Source organism: Salvelinus fontinalis, chromosome 18 (assembly GCF_029448725.1).
Source record: "Salvelinus fontinalis isolate EN_2023a chromosome 18, ASM2944872v1, whole genome shotgun sequence".
Classification (NCBI taxonomy): domain Eukaryota; kingdom Metazoa; phylum Chordata; class Actinopteri; order Salmoniformes; family Salmonidae; genus Salvelinus; species Salvelinus fontinalis.
The window spans coordinates 62,642,476-62,651,948 of NC_074682.1; the positions used below are offsets into that span (position 1 = coordinate 62,642,476).

The 9,473-nt window shown below is 44.4% G+C and overlaps 1 protein-coding gene across 3 annotated transcripts in view; it reads left to right on the forward strand.

Annotated features, from left to right (window-relative positions):
* The window catches only part of tsen2 (TSEN2 tRNA splicing endonuclease subunit), a 40,997-nt gene extending 35,158 nt beyond the window's left edge, over positions 1-5,839 (forward strand). For all 3 annotated transcript variants that reach the window (XM_055870008.1, XM_055870009.1, XM_055870010.1), the window contains 2 exons: positions 4,243-4,332; positions 4,994-5,839. In XM_055870008.1, the coding sequence (XP_055725983.1) occupies positions 4,243-4,332; positions 4,994-5,053 (150 nt within the window). In that variant the 3' untranslated portion in view covers positions 5,054-5,839. The remainder of the gene's footprint in view (positions 1-4,242; positions 4,333-4,993) is intronic.
* The last annotated feature ends 3,634 nt before the right edge of the window (positions 5,840-9,473 follow it).

Below are 9,473 nucleotides of genomic sequence, written 5' to 3' on the forward strand. Positions count from 1 at the left end.
AGGTTATGTCGATATAGGACTTGTTGTACCTGTTTCCTCCAGCATCTTCACAAGGTCCTTTGCTGCTGTTCTGGGATTGATTTGGACTTTTCGCACAAAAGTACGTTCATCTCTAGGAGACAGAAGGCGTCTCCTTCCTGAGCGGTATGACGGCTGCGTGGTCCCATGGTGTTTATACTTGCGTACTATTGCTTGTACAAATGAACGTGGTACCTTCAGGGGTTTGAAAATTACTCCCAAGGATGAACCAAACTTGTGGAGGTCTACAATTTTTTTCTGAGGTCTTGGCTGATTTCTTTTGATTTTCCCTTGATGTCAAGCAAAATGGCACTGAGTTTGAAGGTATGCCTTGAAATACATCCACAGGTACAACTCTAATTTACTCAACTGATGTCAATTAGCCTATCAGAAGCTTCTAAAGCCATGACATAATTTTCTGTAATTTTCCAAGCTGTTTTAAAGGCACAGTCAACTTAGTGTATGTAAACTTCTGACTTCCAACTATACATGTCAATCTCTCATGGCTCAAAGTAGAGGAGAGATTGACTTCATAACGACTTGTTTCTGTGAGAAGTATTGACATGCTGAATGCACCAAGCTGTCTATTTAAACGACTAGCACACAGCTCGAACACCCATGCATTAACTGGGCTACCAGCATTGTGTCCCGCCACCCACCACCCGCCAACCCCTCTTTTACGCTACTGCTACTCTGTTCATCATATATGCATAGTCACTTTAACCATATCTACATGTACATACTACCTAAATCAGCCTGACTAACCGGTGTCTGTATGTAGCCTTGCTACTTCTATAGCCTCGCTACTGTCTATAGCCTCTCTACTGTATATAGCCTCTCTACTGTATATAGCCTCTCTACTGTATATAGCCTCTCTACTGTATATAGCCTCTCTACTGTATATAGCCTCTCTACTGTATATAGCCTCTCTACTGTATATAGCCTTGCTACTTCTATAGCCTCTCTACTGTATATAGCCTCTCTACTGTATATAGCCTCTCTACTGTATATAGCCTCGCTACTGTATATAGCCTTGCTACTTCTATAGCCTCGCTACTGTATATAGCCTCTCTACTGTATATAACCTCTCTACTGTATATAGCCTCTCTACTGTATATAGCCTCGCTACTGTATGTAGCATTGCTACTTCTATAGCCTCTCTACTGTATATAGCCTCTCTACTGTATATAGCCTCTCTACTGTATGTAGCATTGTTACTGTATATAGCCTCTCTACTGTATATAGCCTTGCTACTTCTATAGCCTCTCTACTGTATATAGCCTTGCTACTTCTATAGCCTCGCTACTGTATATAGCCTTGCTACTTCTATAGCCTCTCTACTGTATATAGCCTCTCTACTGTATATAGCCTCTCTACTGTATGTAGCATTGTTACTGTATATAGCCTCTCTACTGTATATAGCCTTGCTACTTCTATAGCCTCTCTACTGTATATAGCCTCTCTACTGTATATAGCCTCTCTACTGTATATAGCCTCGCTACTGTATATAGCCTTGCTACTTCTATAGCCTCGCTACTGTATATAGCCTCTCTACTGTATATAACCTCTCTACTGTATATAGCCTCTCTACTGTATATAGCCTCGCTACTGTATATAACCTCTCTACTGTATATAACCTCTCTACTGTATATAGCCTCTCTACTGTATATAGCCTGTCTTTTTACTGTTGTTTTATTTCTTTACCTACCTGTTGTTCACCTAATACCTTTTTTGCACATTTGGTTAGAGCTTGTAAGTAAGCATTTCACTGTAAGGTTTACATCTGTTGTATTCGGCACACGTGACAAACTTTGATTTGACAATGCCAGGTCTCTGACCTCCTCCTATAGGCTGTCTCATCTGTAAACTTAATGATGGTGTTGGACTCTGGCTTGGCCACGCAGTCGTGGGTGAACAGGGAATACAGGAGGAGACTAAGCACGCACCCTTGAGGGGCCGCCGTGTTGGGGGTCAGCGTGGCAGATGTGTTACCTACCCTTACTACCTGGTGGCAGCCCGTGAGCTTTGAGGGTACTATGGTGTTGAAAGCTGAGCTGTAGTCAATGAACAGCATCCTCACGTAGGTGTTCCTTTTGTCCAGGTGGGAAAGGGCAGGGTGGAGTGTAATAGAGATTGTGTCATCTGTGGATCTGTTGGGGCGGTATGCAAATTGGGGTGGTTCTAGAGTTTCTGGGATGATGGTGTTGATGTGAGCCATGACCAACCTTTCAAAGCACTTCATGGCTGCAGTCATTTAAGCAGGTTACCTTGGTGTTCTTGGGCACAGGGACTATGGTTGTCTGCTTGAAACATGAAGGTATTAGAGACTGGGTCAGGGAGAGGTTGAAAATGTCAGTGAAGACACTTGTCAGTTGGTCAGCCCATGCTCTGAGTACACATCCTGGTAACCCGTCTACCCCTGCGGCCTTGTGAATGTTGACCTGTTTAAATGTCTTACTTACATCGGCTACGGAGAGCGTGATCACACAGTCTTCCGGAACAGCTGGTGCTCTCAAGCATGCTTCAGTGTTGCTTGCATCAAAGCGCGCATTGAAGTCCTTTCTCTGTTCATAGGAGTAACAACATGAATTTGTGGCAGGAGTAATGCGGTGTGACTTGTTTCGCCATTCCTTTTTTGTCAGTGGAGGAAAGGGAGAGCGGAGGGATATTGAGAGGCGGACCCTCATCTGCTGCTCTCTCCCTCCGCTGAGGGAGATGCAGGCACCATCAGCCCAGTAAAATAAAAAGCATATTATTTACATGTGTGCTCACTCAGCTGTGCCTCACAAGTAATACAACAACTGATCTATTACCGGTGTGATCACCTCCAATTTTGAAATATAGATATTTTTGAAATGGCCTGAACAACCATGCATTGGCAGGGCAATTCAAGCAAAGCTAATATATTGGGCCTACAGCCTACTGCACAAACCTCATTGATAGATTAATGTTGCGTAGGCTTACGTTATTTAAGTCATGTTAAAACAAAATCTGAGCGGTAGATCTCGGCTTGCAGTTTTGACTCGGTGATCTTGACTCAAAAGGTTGGTGACCACTTTTCTAAAGTTTTCCATGTTAACACTATCAATGTTTCCTTTTACTTTGGCAATTGTAATAGAATCAACACAATATTAGCCACCAAAACAGACTATGCAAGAGATCTTGTTGTAGGCAGAACGTATAGGTGTAGGATTCTATTGCATTGACATGCACTACTCAGCCCCTACACAGACCAGTGCGGCATAACCAATCAGAGCTGCAGTAAGCCTATATGCAAATAAACCATTGCCAAATATGGATCTGTGCCATTTACTTTGAACTGGACTGTGTTTACAGCATAGGCGGTCATGAGTGAATGCGCCTGTTTGAGATCAAAGCGAGATGTAATGGGATGCAATTTTTCCATTGTTTTTTTGTGGTAGACCACTCTGGTAGGCTTACATTATGATCAATAGCCACAGTAGCCTACTTTGCCTCTGTTAAAACTGTACCTTATAGCGGCTACAGCCTCAGTGTTTACAGTAAAACTGTAACTTAGTGGGTACAGCCTCAGTGTTCACAGTAAAACTGTAACTTAAAGCAGCTACAGCCTCAGTGTTCACAGTAAAACTGTAACTAAAAGCGGGTACAGCCTCAGTGTTCACAGTAAAACTAACTTAAAGCGGGTACAGCCTCAGTGTTCACAGTAAAACTGTAACTTAAAGCGGGTACAGCCTCAGTGTTCACAGTAAAACTAACTTAAAGCGGGTACAGCCTCAGTGTTCACAGTAAAACTAACTTAAAGCGGGTACAGCCTCAGTGTTCACAGTAAAACTAACTTAAAGCGGGTACAGCCTCAGTGTTCACAGTAAAACTAACTTAAAGCGGGTACAGCCTCAGTGTTCACAGTAAAACTGTAACTTAAAGCGGGTACAGCCTCAGTGTTCACAGTAAACCTGTAACTAAAAGCGGGTACAGCCTCAGTGTTCACAGTAAAACTAACTTAAAGCGGGTACAGCCTCAGTGTTTACAGTAAACGCTCGCTGGAAGTTGCACAGAATTTTCACAACGTTCAAGTTTGCGCTCAGCAGATATGGAATTTGCTCTGTCCCGAAAATAATTTGAAGGAACGTTGAGCACTACATCCAATGGATTTGGATACTGCTTTAGTGCTGATTTCTGCACTATTAGTAAAGATGTGATCAATACATTGTGGATGATTCCTGTCTGTGTGTTGTATTCTAGGACTTGATGCTGTGCTACGTCATCTACCCATCTCACCTGACAGAGGAACAGCTCTCCTCTCCAGACTGTCTCTGCAGGGTCACAGTTCAGGTACGACTTCCGCCCAACCCTTTCTCTGTTAACTCTTTCTCTGTTAACCCTTTCTCTGCTAACCCTTTCTCTGCTAACCCTTTCTCTGTTAACCCTTTCTCTGTTAACCCTTTCTCTGTTAACCCTTTCTCTGTTAACCCTTTCTCTGTTAACCCTTTCTCTGTTAACCCTTTCTCTGCCAACCCTTTCTCTGCTAACCCTTTCTCTGTTAACCCTTTCTCTGTTAACCCTTTCTCTGTTAACCCTTTCTCTGTTAACCCTTTCTCTGTTAACCCTTTCTCTGTTAACCCTTTCTCTGTTAACCCTTTCTCTGTTAACCCTTTCTCTGTTAACCCTAACCCTTTCTCTGTTAACCCTTTCTCTGTTAACCCTTTTTCTGTTATCCCTTTCTCTGTTAACCCTTTCTCTGCTAACCCTTTCTCTGTTAACCCTAACCCTTTCTCTGCTAACCCTTTCTCTGTTAACCCTAACCCTTTCTCTGCTAACCCTTTCTCTGTTAACCCTTTCTCTGTTAACCCTTTCTCTGCTAACCCTTTCTCTGCTAACCCTTTCTCTGTTAACCCTTTCTCTGCTAACCCTTTCTCTGTTAACCCTTTCTCTGTTTTTTCCCCTCTACCTGTCATCTCTCTAACCTCTTTCTCTCTAATCTGTTGTTCTTTAGGAGATTATTTTAAGCAGATGGATATCATCACGAGAGCGGACAGAGACGGACGACATATGAGTTTTTTTTTTGTCTGCTGTGTAAATATACAGCTCCTTCAGAAAGTATTCACACCCTTTGACTTTTTCCACATTTTGTTGTTGCAGCCTGAACTTAAAAATGGATAACATTTCGATTTCGTGTCCCTGGCCTTAACACAATACCCCATAATGTCAAAGTGGAATTATGTTTTTTAATAAAAATGTAAACTGAAATGTCTTGAGTCAGTAAGTATTCAACCTCTTTGTTATGGCGATCCTGAATCGTTTCAGAAGGTCACATGTTGCTTAACAAGTCACATAAGTTGCATGGACTCTGTGTGCAACATGACTTTTGAATGACTACGTCATCTCTGTACTACACATACAATTATCTGTAAGGTCCCTCAGTCGAGCAGTGAATTTCAAGTACAGATTCAACCACAAAGGCCAGGAAGGTTTTTCAATGCCTCGCAAAGAAGGGCACTTATTGGTAGATGTGTAATAAAAAATACATTTTAAAAGCAGACATTGAATATCCCTTTGAGCATGGTGAAGTTATTAATTACACTTTAGATGCTGTATCAATACACCCAGTCACTACAAAGATACAGGCGTCCTTCCTAAGTCAGTTGCCGGAGAGGAAGGAAACCGCTCAAGGATTTCACCATGAGGCCAATGGTGATTTTAAAACTGTTTAATGGCTGTTTGGGGCAAGTCCAACACAACACATCACTGAGTACTACTCTTCATATGTTCACGCATGGTAGTGGCTGCATCATGTTATGGGTATGCTTGCCGTCGGCAAGGACCAGGGACTTTTCTAGGGGGAAAAAGAAACAATAGAGCTAAGTACAGGCAACATACTAGAGGAAAACCTGGTTCTGCCTGCATCCTAGAGGAAAACCTGGTTCTGCCTGCATCCTAGAGGGAAACCTGGGACAGTCTGCTTCCTAGAGGGAAACCTGGGACAGTCTGCTTCCTAGAGGGAAACCTGGGACAGTCTGCTTCCTAGAGGGAAACCTGGGACAGTCTGCATCCTAGAGGGAAACCTGGGACAGTCTGCTTCCTAGAGGGAAACCTGGGACAGTCTGCTTCCTAGAGGGAAACCTGGGACAGTCTGCTTCCTAGAGGGAAACCTGGGACAGTCTGCTTCCTAGAGGGAAACCTGGGACAGTCTGCATCCTAGAGGGAAACCTGGGACAGTCTGCATCCTAGAGGGAAACCTGGGACAGTCTGCTTCCTAGAGGGAAACCTGGGACAGTCTGCTTCCTAGAGGGAAACCTGGGACAGTCTGCTTCCTAGAGGGAAACCTGGGACAGTCTGCTTCCTAGAGGGAAACCTGGGACAGTCTGCTTCCTAGAGGGAAACCTGGGACAGTCTGCATCCTAGAGGGAAACCTGGGACAGTCTGCATCCTAGAGGGAAACCTGGGACAGTCTGCTTCCTAGAGGGAAACCTGGGACAGTCTGCTTCCTAGAGGGAAACCTGGGACAGTCTGCTTCCTAGAGGGAAACCTGGGACAGTCTGCTTCCTAGAGGGAAACCTGGGACAGTCTGCTTCCTAGAGGGAAACCTGGGACAGTCTGCATCCTAGAGGGAAACCTGGGACAGTCTGCTTCCTAGAGGGAAACCTGGGACAGTCTGCTTCCTAGAGGGAAACCTGGGACAGTCTGCTTCCTAGAGGGAAACCTGGGACAGTCTGCTTCCTAGAGGGAAACCTGGGACAGTCTGCTTCCTAGAGGGAAACCTGGGACAGTCTGCATCCTAGAGGGAAACCTGGGACAGTCTGCTTCCTAGAGGGAAACCTGGGACAGTCTGCTTCCTAGAGGGAAACCTGGGACAGTCTGCATCCTAGAGGGAAACCTGGTTCAGTCTGCTTCCTAGAGGGAAACCTGGGACAGTCTGCTTCCTAGAGGGAAACCTGGGACAGTCTGCTTCCTAGAGGGAAACCTGGGACAGTCTGCATCCTAGAGGGAAACCTGGTTCAGTCTGCTTCCTAGAGGGAAACCTGGGACAGTCTGCTTCCTAGAGGGAAACCTGGGACAGTCTGCTTCCTAGAGGGAAACCTGGGACAGTCTGCTTCCTAGAGGGAAACCTGGGACAGTCTGCTTCCTAGAGGGAAACCTGGGACAGTCTGCTTCCTAGAGGGAAACCTGGGACAGTCTGCTTCCTAGAGGGAAACCTGGGACAGTCTGCTTCCTAGAGGGAAACCTGGGACAGTCTGCTTCCTAGAGGGAAACCTGGGACAGTCTGCATCCTAAAAGGAAACCTGGGACAGTCTGCTTCCTAGAGGGAAACCTGGGACAGTCTGCTTCCTAGAGGGAAACCTGGTTCAGTCTGCATCCTAGAGGGAAACCTGGGACAGTCTGCTTCCTAGAGGGAAACCTGGGACAGTCTGCTTCCTAGAGGGAAACCTGGGACAGTCTGCTTCCTAGAGGGAAACCTGGGACAGTCTGCTTCCTAGAGGGAAACCTGGGACAGTCTGCTTTCTAACACATACTGAGAGACAAATTCACCTTTCAGCAGGACAATAACCTAAAAACGAGAAATATACACTGGAGTTGTTTACCAAGACGACATTGAATGTTCTTGAGTCGCCTAGTTACAGTTTTGACATAAATCAGCTTGTCAATCTATGGCAAGACCTGAAAATGGCTATCTAGCAATGATCAACAACACACTTGGCACAGCTTGAAGAATTCTAAGAAGAATATTGTGCAAATATCGTACTATCCAGGTGTGCAAAGCTCTTAGACTTACCCAGAAAGACTCACAGCTGTAATCGCTGCCATTGGTGATTCTAACATGTAGTGACTCAGGGAGCTGAATACTTATGTAAATGAGATTTCAGTATTTAATTTTCGATAAATTGGCAAAAATGTCTAAACATGTTTTCACTTTGTCACTATGGGGTATTGTGTGTAGATGGGTGAGAAAATAATTATTGAATTCAGACCATCACAATAAAATATGGAATAAGTCGAGGGGTATGAATACTTTCTGAAGGCATTCCATCCATTGGGTTTTCAGTGGAATTTAGTGTTGTTCCTCAACATGTGAAAGTATCAAACATTTGTTTTTGAACAGAACCTTTTCTGTTTGAAGTGAAAGTAAAAATCCAGATTGATTAAAAATATGATTATAATTTGTCTTGTTTTAATCAATTAGCTCTGTGTGTAATATATCAAATGTATTTATATAGCCCGTCTTAGATCAGCTGATATCTCAAAGTGCTGTACAGAAACCCAGCCTAAAACCCCAAACAGCAAGCAATGCAGGTGTAGAAGCACGATGGCTAGGAAAAACTCCCTAGAAAGGCCAAAACCTAGAGAGGAACCAGGCTATGAGGGGTGGCCAGTCCTCTTCTGGCTGTGCCGGGTTGGAGATTATAACAGAACATGGCCAAGATGTTCAAATGTTCATAAATGACCAGCATGGTCAAATAATAATAATCACAGTAGTTGTCGACGGTGTAGCAAGTCAACACCTCAGGAGTAAATGTCAGTTAGCCTTTCATAGCCGATCATTAAGAGTATCTCTACCGCTCCTGCGGTCTCTAGAGAGTTGAAAACAGCAGGTCTGGGACAGGTAGCACGTCTGGTGAACAAGTCAGGATTCCATAGCCGCAGGCAGAACAGTTGAAACTGGAGCAGCAGCACGGCCAGGTGGACTGGGGACAGCAAGGAGTCATCATGCCAGGTAGTCCTGAGGCATGGTCCTAGTACTCAGGTCCTCCGAGAGAAAGAGAGAATTAGAGAGAGCATACTTAAATTCACACAGGACACCGGATAAGACAGAAGTACTCCAGATATAACAAACTGACCCTAGCCCCCCGACATAAACTACTGGAGGCTGAGACAGGAGGGGTCAGGAGACACTGCAGCCCCATCCGATGATACCCCCGGACAGGGCCAAACAGGAAGGATATAACCCCACCCACTTTGCCAAAGCACAGCCCCCGCACCACTAGAGGAATATCTTCAACCAGCAACTTACCATCCTGAGACAAGGCCGAGTATAGCCCACAAAGATCTCCACCACAGCACAACCCAAGAGGGTCAATTATGAACATTTGAACATCTGTTCTGTTATAATCTCCACCCATAATCTCCATATAATTTGTCTTGTGTTAATCAATTAGCTCTGTGTGTAAAGTGATGGTTTCTAGAGGAGCCCTGGGTAATTCCCAGTGTCAGTATCCCAGTGTTCTAGTGTAGAAAGACAACATGGCCTCACAGTCAAATCACATTTTATTTGTCACATTCTTTGTAAACAACAGGTGTAGACTAACAGTGAAATGCTTACTTATGGGCCCTTTCCAACAATGAAAGGGAGAGAAACATTATAGAAAGATAACATGAGGAATAAATACACAATGAGTAACGATAACTTGGCTATATGAATCTGTTTCCCAATGCAGTTAAGCCAAAACCCCGTTATATTCAGAGAGGAGTTCTCCAAC